General features: G+C 44.2%; 1 protein-coding gene across 3 annotated transcripts; it reads left to right on the plus strand.

Moving 5' to 3' along the window:
* The first annotated feature begins 175 nt into the window (after positions 1 to 175).
* Positions 176 to 19,415, plus strand: setd1ba (SET domain containing 1B, histone lysine methyltransferase a). 3 transcript variants are annotated; one of them, XM_034234166.1, is made up of 19 exons: positions 176 to 828; positions 1,308 to 1,424; positions 3,705 to 3,856; positions 4,078 to 4,176; positions 4,472 to 4,742; positions 5,619 to 5,740; positions 6,318 to 7,406; positions 9,623 to 10,366; positions 11,081 to 11,254; positions 11,359 to 11,452; positions 11,956 to 12,161; positions 12,264 to 12,336; positions 12,423 to 12,788; positions 12,876 to 14,102; positions 14,681 to 14,847; positions 14,936 to 15,061; positions 15,202 to 15,321; positions 15,775 to 15,912; positions 17,280 to 19,415. In XM_034234166.1, the coding sequence occupies exons 3-19, from the start codon at positions 3,719 to 3,721 to the stop codon at positions 17,451 to 17,453; spliced, it is 5,328 nt and encodes a 1,775-aa protein (XP_034090057.1). In that variant the 5' UTR covers positions 176 to 828; positions 1,308 to 1,424; positions 3,705 to 3,718; the 3' UTR covers positions 17,454 to 19,415. The 3 variants fall into 3 exon arrangements, with proteins under 3 accessions (XP_034090057.1, XP_034090058.1, XP_034090056.1); XM_034234167.1 differs by lacking the exons at positions 176 to 828; positions 1,308 to 1,424 and adding an exon at positions 1,530 to 3,469 and having other exon boundaries at positions 12,876 to 12,992; positions 13,458 to 14,102; XM_034234165.1 differs by lacking the exons at positions 176 to 828; positions 1,308 to 1,424 and adding an exon at positions 1,530 to 3,469.
* Positions 19,416 to 21,074: the final 1,659 nt, after the last annotated feature.

The following is a 21,074-nucleotide window of genomic DNA, read 5'->3' on the forward strand; positions in this document are numbered from 1 at the left end:
TAGTACTACATTATTGTGTGTTCTCATAAGCAAATAGACACACCAAAGGGGAGGGCGTAAAACACGCTCACGCACCAGAATGGAGTGCGTAAAGGGCACATTAGTGACGCAGCTAAATACATCGATTCTAAGTTGAACTCCTCTGCCGATTAAACGATAAAAATCGCTTTTTTTGTTTGTTAGTTTGTCCTGCTCTGTAGCACTGAAACGCCCGTTATCCTCCGGTCTTTGTCTGAAGCCACAGTGCACGTACGGAAGCCTCCTCCCCCGTGTTATTCCACTGCTGCAGTGGATTCCTGATGACCTTATATGGCAGTGTGGGGGAGCAGCAACTCGCTCGAGCTCCCATGGCAACCGTCCAGAGCTCTCGGATTACATGCCGCTGGCAGGGCGAGGCAGCCCGGCAACCACACAGCCTGATCACGCCACTTGTATTACGTTTCCTTCCATTAAGTCTATTTTACTTCTTATTATACATACAGTAGCCTACACCCGTAAAAAACAACAACACTCCTTTGTACAATTTTGTGAGACTTCCTGTTGCATCACGGAGAAAAAAACCAAAGCTCCCTCTCGGAGTACAGCCTACGAGCCTCTCCCAGTTATGGCGCAGCAGCATTTAACAGCACAGCGCTCTCCTTTGTCTGTAAAGAAGCCATTTTGAGACAAGAGAACAGCAGAGAAACCATTGAACAAGTGTAGCCTGCATAGGCTACCACCAAAAAAGGTGTTTTTGGACAAAGGCAAGCAGTTATATTTAGCAGATTTCGCTCCCATAACATTCCTTTGCTCGTTTAAGCCTTGGATTACATGTTTTGAGTTCTAACTGTGAGTTTACAATTAATCAAACAAATATGGGTTACAGTTCTTTTTTTTACAAAAGTATATAAAATATATTTTTGCTGAAAACGTTGTAACCACAGTTAGGCTAACTATTGTGCAAATTGTCTGTCCTATATAATGACATAGGCTACATTTAGTTAGACATGTTACAAACTGTCATATTAAGAGAAATAGCTCAAAATCCATTACCTTTCAAAAACAACATTTCCTTGTGGTTAAACATGATGTAGCTCTGTAAGAAATGTCGAAATAGAAGAGGTTATACTTGACTGCAATCCTGTCTTCAAGGAGAGAGAGAGAGAGAGAGAGAGAGAGAGATAGAGGAGATGGTTTGCATATTGCCCACACAGATGATGCTTGAAGATGCATTTTCGCTGGCCGAGAGGCAATGCCTAGCACTGATCAAAAAGTTTCAAAAGAGCTCTCCTCTATCTTTCGTTGCTAATGGATTCCTTCCTTTTCAGGAGACGCTATCCCACCCCTTATTAATGCCATTATTAGAGGATCCGAAGATGGAGCTGAAAACGTTCCTCCTGTCCCTGCGTTTAGGCCTGTTAACTGCATTTCACCAAAGTGCTGAGGTAAATATTTTCACCATAAGAGTTTTCACTCCATCTGTTTCCTCTTAAGTTTTTTTTTTTTTAAGCGTTTTTTTAAGTAAAAAAAAAAGACGCTACCTTACTGGGATTCTTAAGACATTTAAATACACCCTTGATGCAAGGTCAAGCCGACGATTACACTTTGGACGCATTTGCTTCTTATGGCAGCACAAACCTAATCGAGCTTGAAGTTATCTCCACAGCTGAAGGAACACACCAGGGTTTTTAACTGTTGCTGTTGTGAGAGGAAAGTGTTTAAAGTCATTACTCAAAGAAAATAACGTAACAGTCAAATTTGAAGGCAGCACAATAAACTGTTAAGCAACAGGCCATTCGTTATCCGTGGCCTGCTCTCTGTCATCTGAGGAGCAGTATATAAACTGTATTATCTAAGATATGTCAGCATGCCAGTGAACATATTAAATAAAGTTGTAGAATACAAATGCCAACATTTGTGAGTAAATTGATATCTCAATTAACATTGACAGAAACACTTTTGACAACAGAAAATGCATGCCTCACATTTTACATTAGCCTTTTAAATTTTGATAAAAAAAGTTGAACTTACTTATTGCTAAGCATATCACAAGGCCATACGTGCATTGCCAGACACATGGTCACTTTAACTGTGTTTCCCATTAACTGAACATCTCCAAATATCATACAGCTGTTTATTCAAAACATTTGGTTTCTTTTCACATAAGAAATATAAATACTATTGTATGGGTGTGCCATGACCTAGTTAAGACAAAGATGGATTCCAGGCAGAGGAAAAAAGGCTCAAGATGTCACAGGGTATTACATCCAGTACATAATCTTCCTTCTTCTCAATCCTTTAAAAGGAGGTATCATAGTTTTTATCATAGTCCGTGAGAGATGAGGAAATCAAGTGTAAGATCCCTTTTGGAACAAAGGAAACCCATATAGGCCATTGAGTCCTGTTTTAGGAAAATGGCTGCCGATAGCGCTCGGCCCCCTCTCTCTGCTCTCTGTTGAAGGACTCCTGAGCCGTGCCTCTAATAGCAGACAGCTCCTCTGCTGCTGCGCTCTGATTGGCCCGCCAGAGCTGCCGCTGTTAACCAGCCAATTGCCCGATCACTGCAAAACACCAAGCAATGTCAAACTAAATCCACTTTAGGCGACAATATAAGTCTCGAAAATGGTATTAAAAAATGGTAAGCGTTATGATAATACAAATAAAAGCTCCACGGGTTGTTAATATTTGTTTAAAAGCCAGCACGTACCACAACGGTTTGGCACTAGTTTGTTGGTCTGGATTACAAAACTGACACAACGTAACACACCGCCGCATTCCAACGGTTATAAACGTTAGCCTCGTAATTAACTTCAACGTTTTATCAGCCGAGTGTGAGACATCTCCCATTCGCAGTCATCTTCTGTCTCTACATCCGCGGAGTCCCCATGTGTTTGTTTTCCTTCACAAATATAGTCCGATATGGTTTAATTGTTCAACGACTACACAAAAACCTTCGTCCAAATCCTTTTTAATGGCCTTTTACTGTCAGTTGAGAAGATTGCCCCTGTGTCTATCTTGTGTTTGCCATTTGGGTAAATACAGTCAGCAGATTCGACACAAAATGATTTAGAGGTTTAGAGACACAAGGCAGTTACCGGTCATATACTAATATATATAAATGCATACGAACGTTTTTGACTGTGCATTTATAAAACATCCGATTTTTTTTAGAAATCAATATCATTAAAAAATAACCCGTGGAAATAAAATATAAAACTCTGGCGAAAGTGCGGCTAGCATCAGCGTTGGGCAAGCCTAGCGGTGTATTGTGGGAGAGACAGAAGCTACAGACCAGAGGCACACAATATGTGTTGGCTCTCGCCGAAAAGGAGGCAGTATTCTTCAAGCTAAATCATGTAATGTAAGCGGCGAAAGGAAAGCGATTTCGTCTTTTCATCAATTAAAGAAAATATCTCGATCGGACGAACCATGTCCAAGCCAGGGGAGAAATACAGATTGAACGAAGACCATGGCAGAAAGCAGAGTTCAAGTAAGCTTGTTCTTTTTTTCCTCTTTCTCCAGCCCTCCTAAAGCCTGTTTTCCGTAACTGGGATACACGCTAGATCCCGTTTCTCTCACTTAGGCTACCTTAAGTTACCCCTACCACCAAAGCCATGCATTTGTAACGTCTGTCTGGTTTAAAATGTTGGGGGCTGGTAACGGGACCGTGTTTAAGCGTTGGCTCACGATAGCTCTTCTCTCCCTGTCGCTGCCTGTCGTTTCAGGTTTGGCGAACGGCATGGACAGTCATCCCGGCTGCGGCTCGGCGGAGAAGCGGGGCCACCACTGCAGAAGTTACAAGTTGATCATCGACCCGGCGTTGAAGAAGGGATCCCACAAACTGTATCGCTACGATGGGCTGACTTTCAACATGCCCGTAAGTGGAACGTATTTGATGCGGCGAAACGGCTACAATAGTAACAGAGTAGCCGACCTCCATGATAAGTTACAATGTGGTCTGTGTTGACCGGTGTGTTCCAGCATCTTGCACGGAGTTGTTCATTCACACTGGTTTGTGTGAAACTACTTTGCAACAAGTTATTGTAAAGTTGTAGATTAGATGGATAACATCATGCGTCTCCCCCTCCTCTCCTGCAGAACCCCGGGATGCCCCCGGTGGACATGGTCCGAGACCCGAGGATCGGTCGTCTCTGGACTAAATACAAAGAGACCGACCTCCCGGTGCCGACATTTAAGGTACATTATCTGACAGAAAGCACGATGCCAGTTTTCCTTGAGGAAAAGGGTGACTGTCAAAAGAGTGTTCTAGACACACCCCCCTTGCTCATCTCCTGGATGTCGGGGGAAATTATGATGTTGGACGGGCTGTTAAAACCAAAATAACATGCACAATCTGATACGTGCAGTGGGCTTACTGGATCTGCATGTTAATAGCAACTACTCTGGCACTGTTGTTCTTATCTCAGCTGTCCGAAATTGCCCCACATGGTGCAACACGAAGCTCCTCTAACTCCTCTCATTCTTCTTCCAGATCGATGAGTGTTATATCGGCGACGTGCCTCCCAAGGAGGTGACATTCGCCAGGCTGAACGACAACATCAGGGAAGGATTTCTTGGCGACATGTGCAAAAAATTTGGAGAAATCGAGCACGTCGAGATCTTGTACAATCCGAAGAATAAGAAGCACCTGGGGATTGCTAAAGTTGTTTTTGAGAACGTGAAAGCCGCCAAAGTGGCTGTGCAGTCGCTTCACAAGACGTCTGTTATGGGAAACTTCATCCACGTGGAGCTGGACCCGAAAGGTAAACAGTGATTCAGTCAGTCTGATGAAAAGCGGAGTAACCCACATGTTGCACGAACGAGCATGTTCTCTGCAGCAGGAGAACACCACATGTATTAAAAAAAGTATTGTTGCCATGTTTTTAAAATTATTATGACAGCAGTCACGTGTGTAGTGTGTTGTGGTGGGATAATTGAATTTCATTGAATGTAAGCGGCTCCCACAAGACCAGCGCTGACGGTGCTGTGTACTCCCAGTGTGCATCATTTCAGACCTGTAAACAAACAAACAGAAAACAATCAGAATTCTCTTCCCACTTCATTTACTTCCTAAGTGAAATCCCTGAGACTTTAGCAAGTGTTTTAGTCACAAACACCTTTGAGTTTATAAGATGATCTATTTGCTTCTTATTAATGAACAACAGCAACTTTTAACTCCTTTTAAGACAATACAGTATTTATTGTTTGACTGGCAACCGTTTTAAATATGTGTTAATCAGCAAAATACTGACTGATTTTAATTACAAGGTGTACAGTTTTTACTGCCTACACAAGTGCTTATCCTCTTGAATTACTCCCACAAATGTATCTTTTTCTTTTTTATAGTTAAATCTATTAAAACATGTTTGGGCCATTTTATTATAGCATCAACTGCATGTGTTACTTAAAGAGTTTACCACATAAACATTATTAATTGTGTTAAGATTTTCAGTATACCATGCATAACACTTTTTGATATTAGTTTGTAATGCTCCTGTGTGCTCGGGAAAGGAAACGGCATGTAACTACAAATGTTTACATTTTGGTTAAGCTTAAGATTAGTTGGAATAAAGCCCGCTGGCATTAGGGCCTGCTTTATAGATTTGGCCTCATACCCATGCATGTTTTCTAATCTGCAGGTGAGAATCGCCTCAGATACTTCCAGCTCCTGATGAATGGCAGCTACACCCCGCTGACCCTGCCTGTTGGTGGGGAGGAGGTCAGAGAAGTCTCCCCTCGCAGCCTGGCAGAAGCCTTACTGGTAAATACTTGTCTAAAAATATTTGTTTTAGTGGTTTTGTTACATTTGTTTAGACTTATTCAATGATATAGTGTAGTACATTCTACTGAGTTGAAGTGTTGCTGAATAGAAAACAAATACCAACCTTAGCTGACATCCTTATCTGTAATCCATTTTATCAGTGCAGCAGGTGGTGGAGTAGAGCAGAGGAAATGCTATCCAGAGCATTGCCTGTGGACTGAAATCACAAAGCCACTGAAACATGCACTTTGGCCTCTTAGCACAACATCCCCCAGGCATTGCCTAGATGCTCTTATTCACTGTCTGTTTTATAAAAGAAAGCAGAAGTACACATACTGAGAATTAACATTTGGCAGAAATCGTCATGAGTGCATTTAATTTAATTTCAAACCTTTATTTAACCAGATTGGTCCCTTGAGAGCATAGATCTCTTTTTCAAGGGAGACCTGCAAATGTATACACAGTGTCTTTAAAGTAACAACCTAAATACCTTTATCATGTGGGTGTTTTGATGGTAGTGGTGTGAATATTCGCCTGTGCTCACTGATTAATCCCGATCCCATTTGTCTCCTCTCAGGCCTGCGAGCCCATCCGCAGGTTGTCGGAGAGCAGTGTGTCTGCTGCTGGAGGAGCGTTGCCACCCAGCAGCTCCACCACTCCTCTGTCCCAGGAGACGGGCTACTCCAGCCTGAGGCAGGACACCCCCCAGTCCCAGGGAACCCCTCACACCCCGCGGCAGACTGGCACGCCGTTCTCTCAAGACTCCAATTTCTCCAGTCGGCAGTCCACCCCGGCGTACCAGTCGAGCCGGGCCGAGAACTCCGGAAGTTACAAATCTCGCAGACATGAGGGTAAGTTCCAGGATGCGTACAACCGCAGACCGGAGAGGCCTAAGTACCGCAGCAACATGTTCCGGAGTAACACGTCGGATCAGGCTCCCTTCAAACAGCACCAACTCACCCCACCTGAACCTCCACCTTCCACCCCCACCTTCGCATACACAGCGCCTCCCCCTGCTACGTCCAACTTCAAATCCGCTTTCTCGCCTTATCAGGCTCCTTTGCCCCCCGCGTTCCCCCCGTCGGAGCCTGCTTTCCATCACCCAGCCCAGAGGGAGGGGGAGTACCTCCGACCTCCGCAGCCGCCTCCCGCAGCTGCCACTGACTTTTTGCCCGTCAAGGAGAGGCCAGAAACTCCTCCGATCCCAGAGCCCCCGCCGGAGCCCGTTCCCCATCCGACCACCCCTCCTCCTCAAACCCCAGAGCACTGCCCCTCACCTGGCTCCCCCACGCTGGACCTAGAGCGCAATAGCCTGGATTCTCGCATTGAGATGCTCCTAAAGGAGAAAAGGACAAAACTGCCGTTCCTGGAGGAGCGAGACTCGGATTCTGAGGTGCGGATGGAGGGGAGTCCCATCTCCTCCTCGTCCTCTCAGCTATCCCCAATTCCCCCTTACACGGGGGGCCAGCAAAACTCCCGTCCCTGTAGCACAGGCCTGGAGGATATCAGCCCGACCCCACTGCCAGACTCGGAAGATGAAGAGCCAATTCCCGGAACTGCCTCCCTGATCAAGAGAATCAGTTCTCCTCTCTCGGAGAAGATGAGCAACAGTGACCTCAACGATAGGCATTTTCGATGCCACACTCCGACTGATCAAATGGAAACGGTAAGACCTATATTTTTGACTTTCTATTTACATGAAATGTATGTGTACATGAAAATAAAAATATGTATTCATGTGGTTACATTACACAGGAAGAAGAACACAACAGGTTTTCAAGTGTAGCTCAAATGAGTTTGTTGATAGCCTTGGTTAGTTGATAAAGACACGCTGCTGGTGTTTACTCACAGCTGTGACGGTTACACCGAGGACACAGGAAGTGATGTCTAGTTTCAGTGCAGGTCGGCAGTAGTAAACTCTCCCTTTTGTTTCATTTCTATTTATTATGCCTTGGAGAGGAAGCTCTAATTCCACAGCACAGCTATCTGTATATGACGGCTAAACAAAAGAGGTGTTTGATCTTTCAGTTAACCCACTGCTGTGTGTTTATTTGTTGTAGAGTACATTTATGATCTTTATATTAATAATAGGTACACCATGAAAGACTTCCTTTTGCTAATAGTCATACAAATGCTATCCTCTTAATATGTGTATAAAAAGTCAAAATGACCATCAGCACAGGTTTAAAGTTGTCATAAGTTATGAAAAATGTTTCTCAACCTTACAAATACCTTCACATTCATAAGAAGCTGCTTCCCTTGTTTTAAAGTAACACCATCGTTTGAAAGCAGAAATAAGAGCAGTGCTCTGCTGTTGGAGAATGAGAAACTCTTGTTTCCTCTTTCTAACACTAACCACACACTCACACGGAGGAAAACACAGTTTGGCAGTTAGCCCCATTCAACACAACACTTCCTGGTTCTGCAGAGCCTGACAGTCAGGATTGGCTGCAGCGTCTCATGGCTCACATTTCTAGTTATCACAAAGCAAGCATGGCGAACAGGTCATTTGTATAACATCGCCACTCCCATGCTGAGCTTACTCTGCTTAGTTTCAACCCTGCAGTTCTACCAGATATCCTTTTTATGATAATGAATAGCAGGAAATGGAGTAAAATACTGATTTGTTCAATGGTACAAGTGTTGCATTCACATCCTCAACTATGGTTTAGGAATGAATAGTTTGATCACGAGGGCAAGCAGCTCTCTTTGGAAACAAGCTGAATAACATGGGTCAGCCTGCTAGTTGGAAAATACTAAACTTTGAACTCAGAACAGCACATAAATAAATGTGTGCTCTTATCTTGAATGATTCACTGATCAGTCCTAAGGGCTGCTGAACTACTACTACTACTACTGTAGGTTTGTTTTGATCAGGGTATGATTCTAATAAAAAAAGTTATTGTATGGCTGCTTGCATTTAAAGTTTAAACATATTTTATTTCTCAAAGTAAAGCATCCAAGAAAACAAGATTGCTTTGGTATGGTTTCTAAATCTCAGGTATTATATCATAACCAGTTTAACGAAATGTCAAACTATACCCATTCAATTATAATAAAGCTAAAGGGCAGTTTGACAAAACAATCTTGTCTCAAGGTCCACTCTGAGCTTTTTAAGCCTTATCTCAAAGTCTTCACAGCACGATTCGTTCAAAAGTCTTGAAAGTTCTCAAGGTTAGGAAAATGCTTTATTTCCAATATCAACTTATGTTTCATCAACACAATTCTTTATGTAAACTTAAAATATTTATATATTTGAAATGAAACAATCTTGTTGTCTCCTGGCATCTCAAATCAGACAGAGCAGACCCTAACCCTGAATGAGAAAGTAAAAGAGCTGAATTTGCCATGACAACTATAAACAAAAAATATCCAGGGATAATTTAATCATTTGGTTCTCAAGATTCTTTTTTGCAATCGTTCTCCAGATTGTTCTATCACTGTACTCACTGGTAAATACAAACAGGTTCACTGTATTTTAAAGGACTTTGACACAATTTAAGATTAAAAAAAAGAAACTTAATTTCTTGTTTTGCACTTGTCATTCAAAGCTCTACAAGCAGATTCCCTTACTCTGGAATTTAGCAAGAATTTAATAATCATGGCCAATTTATGCAATGTTAATATGAACACCTGGGAAAACAAACGAAACTGTCAATAGACATTGATTGTTGTGGGTATAAACAAATCCTGTCAACTTAGTTTTATTGCATTTGCATTTATATTAACCCTTACATGAGGTAGTAAAGGCTTTTTTGAGTGCTTGAGCTTTACTCTTTGAAAGCTGTAACAAACACTATCAAAAGTGGAAGGGGTTCCCTAAGTGGTCAGCTAAAGATTTGAACCTTGCATAGTGCTGACCGTCTCTTCCTTTCCTCACAGGGTCACCAGTCGTCAGGGGAGGATATGGAGATCTCTGACGACGAGATGCCCGGGACCCCCATCGAGGGTGCAGAATGTAAAGGCATCGTCATGAACTCTGCTGTGTCGGAGATGCAGACCATCGCCCTCCCTCCGCCCTACCTCCAGCACCAGTCCGGATACCAACTCTCCCATCACCACCTGCCGCCTCACTCTGCTGTCCCGGGACACCCTCACCTCACCGGTGTGCCTCACCACATGCTACACCCCATGGGCCCCTTTGCTCACAGCATGATGCCCCTGGTGCAGATGGAGCTGATGAACTGCCTGCGGTGGGAGCAGTGGAGCACCGTGCCCATGTCCTTCCAGATGCAGCAGCAGATGTTGAGTCGCATGGCTCAGACTCGAGGGCCCTTTCCTTATCCACACTATATAGACAGTGGTGCTTCGGGGCCGTACGCTGCGCCCTACGTGCCTCTGTCTATGGGTGCTACGCCTGCTAGCGATGCAGCAGCAGCAGCACCAGCAGGACCCGGACAGGAATGGCAGAATCCCAGTATACCAAAGTTTAACCCTACTGTTCCTCCTCCTGGATATGATACTAAAAAGGAGGACCCCCACAAGGCCACTGTTGACGGTGTGCTGCTGGTCATTGTCAAGGAGCTGAAGGCCATCATGAAGAGGGACCTCAACCGGAAAATGGTGGAGGTGGTGGCTTTCAGAGCCTTTGATGACTGGTGGGAAAAGAAGGAGCACTCGGCAAAGGTACTTTTTTCCTTTCACTTAACATTTAATACAGAAGCCTGTATCTCCACACACGCACTATTTGGTTAAACAGACTGATAATGTCTAGGTCTGCATCTAATGATTGTTTTCACTATCCATTAATCAGCCGATATTTATTTCAATATTATTTTTGTTAATTGACTAATTTATTATTGACTAACAATAGAGATCTAATATAAATGACAAATAATACAACAACCTTTCTAAGTAGTTTCGTTTGCTACTATTCCATTACATCTACATCTGAAAGAATTGAATCAATGAAAAAAAGTTCAATTTTTTTTAAAAAGTGGGTTATATACTGTCGAATATTTTGAAAAAAAGTTAATATTGTAAACGCATTGTGATGATGTCGCTCTGATCAAAGAGTGTTTAAAGATTTATAAATTAATGATTGTTGATTGATTGTTATAATCAATTGATTGACATTTTCGAATGATAAATATTCACTGGTTTCATATTGTTACATGGGAGGCTTTCTTGCTCTTCACCCTTTAACATCTTATTACATTTAAGCGTCTGGGTTTCTTATCCTTTCAAATGAATAGGGTAAATAATTGACTGATTAACTGATGATGTAAATAACCATAAGCAAGTGTTTCATTATATTGACCTGGAGGCCATTTTTCAGTACAATACAGTAGGTCTTTGGTACAATTACTACCCAGCTTCATGTATCATCTCTTCCCCTAGGTATCTTTGACTCCAGTGAAGGGTGTGGAGGGGAAGGAGGAAGAAAAACCCAAACCTAAAGAGACGATGGGTTCAAGTCTGCTGGAAAACTGGAACAAGGGCGAGGGGCTGGGCTACGAGGGAATGGGCTTGGGAATCAGTTTACGAGGGGCCATCCGCCTGCCCTCCTTCAAGGTAAGCGTGACATGTGTCTTTTAGTAAACACAGAGAAGAGGGTGGCTCCTTTTCTGCCCCACCAGGTGCACTGCTGGTGTTTAATGGCTGCATGTTGTGTTCAGGTGAAGAGGAAGGACCCGCCTGACGCTGCCGCAGCAGGAGACAGCAAGCGAGCCCGACCCTCCACTCCAGTGGATGACGAACTGGAGGATGAAGGTGACTCTCTCTTTGGTTTATATACTCCCACTCAGTTTTATATTATAAAAATCGGCAGTAGCTAATTTTTTTGTTATTAAAGTTTTTATTTATGAACATACATGGTACAGCATACAGAAAGAGGAAGGTCAGTTAGTTAAGTGTCCCTGGTTAAAAGGAAACTGTAAAAAAACAAAGTTGAAAGATTACCAATCAAACACTACAGCGATCATAAAAAATAAAATAATAACAGCAAATGATGCTTGATTAGAATAATTGTACAAAGTCCCTTTTGTGAGAGTCCTACAGTCAGGCTACTAGTTAGAGGTCAGGTATTCCACAAAGTAATCCCTACTTCCTAGAACCACAGGTCCTCTACCCCTCATTCTCGCCAACAAAACCTCATGATGCTGTTACACTCATCAGAGCCTTCCATTCGTTAAATGTTGGGATTGTGGGTGCTTTTCAGTGTCTCGATATCATTCTGGCAGTAGCTAATTTATCTTGTGCCTTATTTTATTCAGACCGGGATCGAGACCAAGCCGAGCTCCCCAACGACGATTCCAAACTGGACGCCGATGCTGCAGTGGCGAAGAGACGGCCCTCGAGGCCACTGGAGCTGGACAGCGAGGGAGAGGAGGAGCTGGACACCTCAGGGAAGGAAGAGGAGTCGTTGTCTGACCGGGAGGAGGAGCCTGAGGAAACTCAGGACGGGCTGTCGTCAGGCAAAGTAAGCCGTTAGATATTAGCTTTAACTGTGTATGTGTTGGATTGTTCACATTATGTAAATTGCATATTTCTGCGCTTGCTCATCACTGTGATCGTATTTCAGGCGAGTGGCGATGAGGAGGGTGATGATGAAGACTCTTCCAGTGAAAGCGCTTCCTCAGATTCATCTGATGACGGTACTTTAAATATCAACCTTGGTGGTTTTATTTTCCCCCTGTGTGTTTCCTGTAATTCATGATTTATTCTCCCTGATTTCCTGCAGAAGCCGTGAGCTCCACCTCCTCCAAGGCCAGCTCTGTCTCCTCGGCTGAAAGCGCAGACTCCTCTGAGTACGAGTTGAGCTCAGAAGAGGAGGAGGAAGAGGAGGAGGAAGGGGATGAGGTGGTGTCAGCACGAGAATCGGAGGCTAAAGGCAAAGTGACCTCTTCCTCCTCTTCGTCCTCATCAACATCATCGTCTGATGAAGAGGAGAAGGCAGAGACCAAGGCGCCAAGCTCTCCTTCGGGGCCGCCACCAGAGGAGAAGGAGGAGCGGAGGAGCAAGGAGGAGCTGAGCAGTAAAGTCAAACGCAGACCCCCCAGTCCTGAGGAGGAGGTGACAGAGGACCTGAAGCCACCCTCACCCAAAGGTGAGCGTCTGCTACATTATTCTGCATGTATTCTTTTAGCATTCATTTATGACAGATGTTACATTTAATTATAATTGTATCTTGTAGTCAAACAGCAAGACATTCCCGTAGTGAAGTCTGAACCTCAGGAGCCCGTAGCAATCCTTCGGCCCCCGACCCCCACCGGGACCCTGCCCGACAGCGACCAGGAGACGAAAGCCAAAGGTAAAGCAGTGCCTGAAGAAGTATCCTGCACCCCGGGTAGATTACCCCCATGCCCCGTAGATGCTAAACGACCCCTCCCCAAATCTGTCTCCGCATCTGTAATGCACCTCCCTCTCCCTCCTCACCCGGCAGTAGAAGGTCGTTCCCTCCTCCACCCTCCCCCTGGTCCCCTCCCTGACTTCCCCCAGAGGCCCAGGCTCCCCACAGATGAGGACCTCCCCCGCACGCCGGGTAGAGACCTGACGGAGCGGGCCCGAAGTCTGGGCAAGTCCCAGAGCACAGACACGATGCCCAACACCCCCGGCAGTGAGGCCCCCCTGATGGGCAGCAGCCTGTTGCTCATCTCCCCTCACATCCCCGGTAGTCCCTTTTCCTACCCTGCACAATCCCCCGTCCCGAGTGCTGGAGTCCCCCGCACTCCAGGAAGAGATTTAACCTTCACTCCTGTCTTCCCTGACCCCACAGCACTGACTTTCAATAGGAAAATATCCTCTGAGAGCCTGGATGACAGACCTGTTTTCAAGGAGCCCCCCGTCAGCGCCCTGCCCAACCAGTCAGCAGAGCTTTCAGCCAGCGTCCCTGAAGACCTGCCCACGGGTCTCACCGTGGACGTCCCGGTGCCATCAGACACCGCAACATCCAAGAGGAAACTTGGTCGACCCAAAGGCAAGAAGACCTTCTCTGAGTTGTCAAATGATCATCTACCCCATGATGCAGATCTGGGAGATCTATCCACACAGACGATCACGGCCCACTCCCCTGACCGGCCGGGCCTGATCTTCCAGGAAGAAGACGTGAAGCCTAAGACAGTCCTGCCTTCCACAGACAGCTTCTACGAAGAAAAACCACCAGTGGTCGTGAAACCTGCGCGAAGGGCTCGACGAGGCTGGGGGGAGCTTCTGCTAGAGACCCTGTCCCCCGTCACCTCGCCCCCCCGGCCGTACTTCAGCCCGCGCTCCGAGTTTGAAGAAATGACCATCCTGTACGATATCTGGAACGAAGGCATCGATGAAGAAGACGTACGGCTCCTGCAGATCACTTACGACAAGATGCTCCAGCAGGATAACGGCAACGACTGGCTCAACGACACGCTCTGGGTCAACCATCCTGATATCCTTTACTGCTGTGGTCTGTTTGATATACCCCAAATGTTAATATTAATAACATTCATCTATATTATCTTTCATTTAAAAATTGCTCCACAAATAATTTTAAGAAATCAGTCCAGCTAAATTACACTTAAAAAGTGCATTAATTTCTTCTTTAAAAGTTGCTTATTAGAGTGTGTTTCACATAGCAGCCCCCTCTGGTGGGCAAAATATGAACTTTATTCATATTCAAAGGTTTTATTGTCATATGCACATAAGCTACGGTGTAGAAATGGCATTTAAATTCTTATGACCTGAGCTCCTCCAATATATATAATAAAATACAAAAATAAAAATTGCGCAAGAAGCCTATATACATGTAAATAGAACATGACAAGTACAAAATCTAAATATTGTACATTAAGACAAAATTAAATAGGGTTTATTGCGGTGATAACTATTTCGATAAATAAGTAGATTGCAAGATGACAAACAGATGAATGTTTGTTGCCGCTTTTAAATATCTTTGGAGCCTTCTAGTTTGGTATCTGAGCTGTGCTCCGAGGCCTTTTTTCAGTTTCTTCCTTGACCTCCCTGCACCTACCAACATCCCAAGAATAAAGAAAAGGAGAAGAGACGACGGCATGAGGGATCACATGACCGGCTGCGCCCGGAGTGAAGGATACTACAAGATCGACAAGAAGGACAAGATCAAGTACCTTCAGAGCTCAAAGCTGCAGTCAGAGGAGCCGCCGTTCGACACACAGGTGAGGACAGACTGTGGAAACACTTTAGAGGCAATGCGCATGTTAACCTGCTGTGGGTGGACATGTCTAACCCTCCTCCTCTCTGCAGGGGATGAGTATTCCTGCCCAGGTTCACGCCTCCACCAGAGCTGGCTCTGAGCGGCGGTCGGAGCAGCGCCGCCTGCTGTCCTCGTTCGCATGTGACAGCGACCTTCTGAAGTTCAACCAGTTAAAGGTAAGCACTGCAATATGAACTTTACTCCAGTGGGCAGTTTCATTCACTCTATTGTTTAGGTATTGAAAAAAAAAGGAAAGTAAGACGACCTGGTTTCATTGCAATTTAAAAGTGAACTGACACTTTGCTCCTTCCTTCAGTTCCGTAAGAAGAAGATCAGATTCTGCAGGTCAGGCATCCACGACTGGGGTCTGTTTGCTCTGGAGCCCATCGCTGCTGATGAGATGGTGATCGAGTACGTGGGACAGAACATCCGACAGGTGAGAGGCTTGTTTCTAGTGGGTTTTTTGTGGTTACATTAACAATGATTTATTTGTTACAAATGTGCTTACAGAATATTATTTTTCATTAGTCATAGATCTGTTGATTATTCTAAGATTCAATTTTCATTCTATAAAATGTTGGATAAATTGGTAAAATGCCCATCCTAGTTTCTCAAAGTCAAGGTGGTGTCTTTAAATGACTTGTTTTATCAGTTGAGACCTCAGTTTAATCGGATATTAACAGAAAAGCAGGAAGTCTTAATATTTCAGCGGCATAAACTCCATTTTCTTATAATTTTCATGAAATATACTATGATAGATTCTCAATAAGTTGGATATTTGTGGATTTAATATTGCAACTCTGACTCGAAATGCTTTTTATTAGCCAAAATAAATATTAAGTGTCATTTTAAAGCAGTCAGACCTTTTTAAACCATCCTTCATTGTCAGGTGATTGCGGACATGCGGGAGAAGCGCTACGAGGAGGAAGGCATCGGGAGCAGCTACATGTTCCGCGTCGACCACGACACCATCATAGATGCTACCAAGTGTGGCAACTTCGCCCGCTTCATCAACCACAGCTGCAATGTAAGAAACATTCCCACCATCGCATTCACACAGCAGTGCTTTTCCCACAAAGGTTAATGAGAACTTAGTTCATGAGAACTCTTTAGTTCTCATGAACTAAGTACAGATTGCGTTCACACCGGAATAAGTCCCTGGGGGTGGATTAGGCAAATGAAGCCGCTGACGTCACTTCTTCTGCTTTGGGTTTACTGGCAGGCCGCAAACAACTTCACGGCGTATACTGCCACTCAAAGTCCCCGGCCGAAAGTCCCCGGAGTTGGGGACTGGCTTCAGTAGAAGCTGCTGGGACTCCCAACAGCTTCTACTGAAGCCTTCCGAGTAAATCGCCAGAACGCCGACACCTCCTCATCTCCACCGCTCCCATGTTTTATTTTGTGTTCACATAAGTTAGTCTCTCTGCATTTCGGCGCTGGGCGAATGCTAATAATGCTAATGCGAGGATAATAAAATGGCGGCTTCACAAAACTTTTTGGGAGTTTTACGGGGCGTGGTTTGCATTCCGCCCAGCCAATCAGACATAGGAACCGTTTTCTCCCACAAAAGTACCTGCTCTCTAGCAGGGACGGAAAAGGGGGTAAAAAAGGTTCTGATTAACTAATTTGAGTTCCGGCTCTTTTTGGTGTGAACGCGACATTTCTGAACTATATCGGAACTAAAGTGGGAAAAGTACTGCGGTGTGAACGCGGCTAATGTGTCAGAAAACAAAACCCTCTCTCTTTTCCTCCGTACCCAAATCTCTAAAAACGGGGGTCCAACGGAGCTGATCCAGATTTGCGTCCGATATGACGTAATATCGAAAATGTGGACCCACGGCCCTATCAGAAACGTTGCTATCAGAAACAATGATGGACGTGTTTTGGACGTAATATGGTCTGTGTTTACATTAGCAAGCATCGCTAACACTCAGAGTTAACCTGTACTGGAGAGAGTATGTGTCAAAAAGCGGGAAATAAAGAAAGGAAATCACCTTGTAGTAAACCTGCAAGAGAAAAAGCATTTGAGCTCCATACTGTTTCAGAAATAATCCTTGATGTGGTTTGGAACATGATATGGCGTTTAATCACGGCAGCATTTACCTGTATCTCGTAGAATTCTGAGCAGGCATTAGCTCCCCCTCCTCTTTTTTTTTTTTCAAGCTAAGGACCCCGAACCTGCAGTTCTCTAACAGGCCTGAAATAGAGGGATATGAGGGATGTCTAAAATGCATGATCTGTTTGGTATTTTGAGTAAAACACATCATAGACATGTTTTTAATATATTTGTATATCTCAGACTCATAATATATGCCTAAAAATAGCATGATAGGAGATCTTTAACACCACATTTATGAAACAATCTAATCTAATGAATGATGTGTTTTCTTTCAGCCCAATTGTTACGCAAAGGTCATCACTGTGGAATCTCAAAAGAAGATTGTGATCTACTCCAGGCAGCCCATTAACGTCAACGAGGAGATCACCTACGACTACAAATTCCCCATCGAGGACGAGAAGATCCCCTGTTTGTGTGGGGCGGAGAACTGCAGGGGAACGCTGAATTAACGTCCATGTGAGCTCCATCTTCTCTGTCCTTTTCATTTCGAGGAACTGAAGAGGGAAGGTTTTGTTTTGGAGGAGAAGAAATCTGCAAGTCATTTGTCTCCTCACAGATTAAACTCTAGATTGTTTACGATTTATGGTGCTCTTGAAAATGAAAAACGCATTGTTTTTTTATGTCAAACTTTCTCAAACACTTGCTGGTGCAGCATTTGCTCCTGTCGTACAGTATTCAGCATGACATCCTTCCACATCCAGCCCTGGTTTGTACAGTTTACACTTTTATTTTCTTTCTCTCGTTTGTCTCACAAGCTTTACATACACCACACATGGTACATGGAATCAACAGCACATGTTCAGCTGCTACCTAACACTGTTAAGACGCACAAGCCCACCAGGAGAACTCCTCTTCTGTCTGAGGACCAGGTCGGGCCCCTAAGCAGATGGGATGACCCCCCCCAGCTTTCTCGCTCCTACCTCCTCTGCACCAGTTTTCTTGGACAATCCTGCCACAAAATCTGGAATAAATCTGGAATATTTGGATATCATGATATCATTTCACCAGCCAATTATGGATCACGCTGCTTCCTATTAGTTTATGCAAAAACAAGTCAAAGATGACATGCAAAAATGTATTAATGATATTCCAGTGTTTTCCAGTTTTGTTAAGGTAGTTCCCCTCTTGCTTGTTTCTTCAAAGACACTATATGTATGTGTGTGAATGTGTGAGAGAATTTTTCATCATAGCTTAGCGTGTGTGAGTGTGAGTGCACTGCCCCCTGTAGGCCGAGTAAAAGGCCGCCCAATCACGCAGAGCAAAAGAAAGAGAATATTTAAGCAATTCCTGTCAACATCCACTAGGAAGCATTTATAAAATACTTCTTAAACTAAGTTTTCAGCTTGTGAAGAAAAGGTTAGTTCTCATTTTAAGTGCCATATGAATGTTTAACCGTCTTTGTTTAACCTGAGCAGGAGGGAGAAGGACATAAAAGTCTTTGCCTGGAGCTGTGTTAACATGTATGTGAGAATAATTGCTGCCTATTTTTTCATCAACGTTTGATGATGTTTCAGCTGGGATGACCTTCTCATGTCTGTGTCCTCTGCAACTACAACACTTATTTCTCCACCAGTGTTCAATGTTTCCTTCGAAACTGAAGTGTTTCTAGAACCCAGCAGTGCTCCTGCCGGTACTTTCTTTATAAACTCATTAAGATAAGAAAAAAACTATTTGTGAATGCACTCAAGGCTTGCACTTCTGCTTAGCATCCCCTCAGCCAATCATTTCCCCCTAAAGACCAAGTCAAGTCATTGCTTTTCATTCAGTTTATGGAGAATTTCTTTTTTCACCAGTGATGTTTATATTGTTTATGATACTACTTGTACAGAAGATCTAAAGCTTTTTTATCTACACAGGGGAAACACTTTTAAGATGCATCTTTCTCTCTTTTTTTTTTAACAAAGACTGAGTATTTAAAAATATTTTCAGGGATCTGTAAAAGGAATCTGAGGGTTTAAAAAGGTTGTTTATTTAAAGAAAAAGGTCCACTGTGTACAGGAAAAGTCACCATCTCCCTTTTTGAAAGATTGTTTCTTGTGGAAACGTCTTCATTTTTTGCCTATTTGCTTTGTAATCTGACAAATGTGTAAATACTGTTACTGTGAATACTATATAAATATATATATATTTTTGTTCCCTGGGATTTGCTACTCCGCTCAGAGATCAATGTATCATAATGGTGAGCGATGAGCTGGTAGCAGGAAATTCAGCTTGTGTCAAGCTTTGTTTTTTTTATTTTCTGTTTGTAAATTCTATGAAAAGTTGTTTGCGGTGTGGAGAAAAAACAAAAGGTGCAGAATCGGCATGGGAAGAGGATTGAAGCATCAGCCAGTTTCTCATGTCTATTTATTACACAACAAATGTATGAAAAAGGAAAAGTGGAAATAAAGCATTTTGCATACATCCATTAACAGTGGTTGTTTTTAATGGGCCAAGGAGCAAAAAATGTGTGAGGAACAAACTTGCTATACATGGATTTTATGTATTGGTAGTTGCCAATCTGAAGTAAACCCTGACTGTCAGTGATGTTGATTTTTCATTACATTGCATTTAGCTGACGCTTTTATCCAAAGCGACTTACAATAAGTACATTCGACCAGGAAGACACAACCTTGAAGAAAACAGAATCATATAAGTACATCAGGTTTCATAGAGCCAAACATTTCAAGTGCTACTCAACTGGCTTTAGGTAAGCCAGTCCTTTATTAGTATAAAAGTGCTTCGTTAATAGTTCTAACGCTCGAAGTGGAGTCGAAAGAGATGAGTTTTCAGTTTGCGCCGGAAGATGTGCAAGCTATCTGCCGTCCTGATGTCAATGGGGAGCTCATTCCACCATCTTGGAGCCAGGACAGCAAACCCACGTGTTTTCGCCGATGGGAACTTGGGTCCCCCTCGCAGCGAGGGCGCAACGAGTCGTTTGGCTGATGCAGAGCGTAGTGCACGCGCTGGGGTGTACGGTTTAACCATGTCCTGGATGTAGGAAGGGCCAGATCCATTCGCAGCATGGTAAGCAAGTACCAGTGTCTTGAAGTGGATTCTAGCAGTTACCGGAAGCCAGTGAAGGGAGCGGAGGAGCGGAGTGGTGTGGGAGAATTTAGGAAGGTTGAAGACCAGACGAGCCGCTGCATTCTGGATGAGCTGCAGAGGTCGGATGGCACATGCAGGTAGACCAGCCAGGAGGGAGTTGCAGTAGTCTAGGCGTGAGATGACGAGAGCCTGGACCAGAACCTGAGTCGCTTTCTGAGTCAGCTGGGGACGTATCTTCCTGATGTTGTAAAGCGTGTATCTGCAGCAACGGGTTGTAGCAGCGATGTTTGCAGTGAAGGACAGGTTGTTATCTAGGGTCACACCCAGATTCCTTGCAGTCTGAGTCGGGGAAACAACTGAGGTGCCGATGTTGATTGTTAGGTCAAGAGTGGGACAATCTTTTCCCGGGAGGAAGAGCAGCTCAGTCTTGTCAAGGTTGAGCTTGAGGTGGTGAGCAGACATCCACTGAGAGATGTCAGCTAGACAAGCAGAGATGCGTGCAACGACCTGGGTCTCTGAGCGGGGAAAGGACAGAATTAATTGGGTGTCGTCAGCGTAGCAGTGGTAAGAAAAACCATGCGGGCTAATGACTGATCCGAGCGAGTTTGTGTACAGGGAGAAGAGGAGGGGACCAAGAACAGAGCCCTGAGGGACCCCCGTAGTTAATTGACAAGGGTCGGACTCAGACCCTCTCCAAGTCACCCTGTAGGTACGGTCTTTCAGGTATGAGATGAGGAGGGAAAGTGCAGAGCCTGAAACTCCAAGTTTTTGGAGAGTGCGAAGGAGGATCTGATGATTCACTGTGTCGAATGCAGCAGACAGGTCCAACAGGATGATGACAGAGGAGAGGGATGCCGTTTTGGCAGTGTGCAGTTCCTCCGTGACAGCAATGAGAGCAGTTTCTGTGGAGTGACCTGCCTTGAAACCAGACTGGTGCGGATCCAGAAGGTTGTTCTGATTGAGATAACAGGAGAGTTGTTTAAAGACAGCGCGTTCAAGTGATTTAGACAGGAACGGGAGGAGAGAGACAGGCCTGTAGTTTA

Source organism: Gymnodraco acuticeps, unplaced genomic scaffold (genome assembly GCF_902827175.1).
Source record: "Gymnodraco acuticeps unplaced genomic scaffold, fGymAcu1.1, whole genome shotgun sequence".
Classification (NCBI taxonomy): Eukaryota; Metazoa; Chordata; class Actinopteri; order Perciformes; family Bathydraconidae; genus Gymnodraco; species Gymnodraco acuticeps.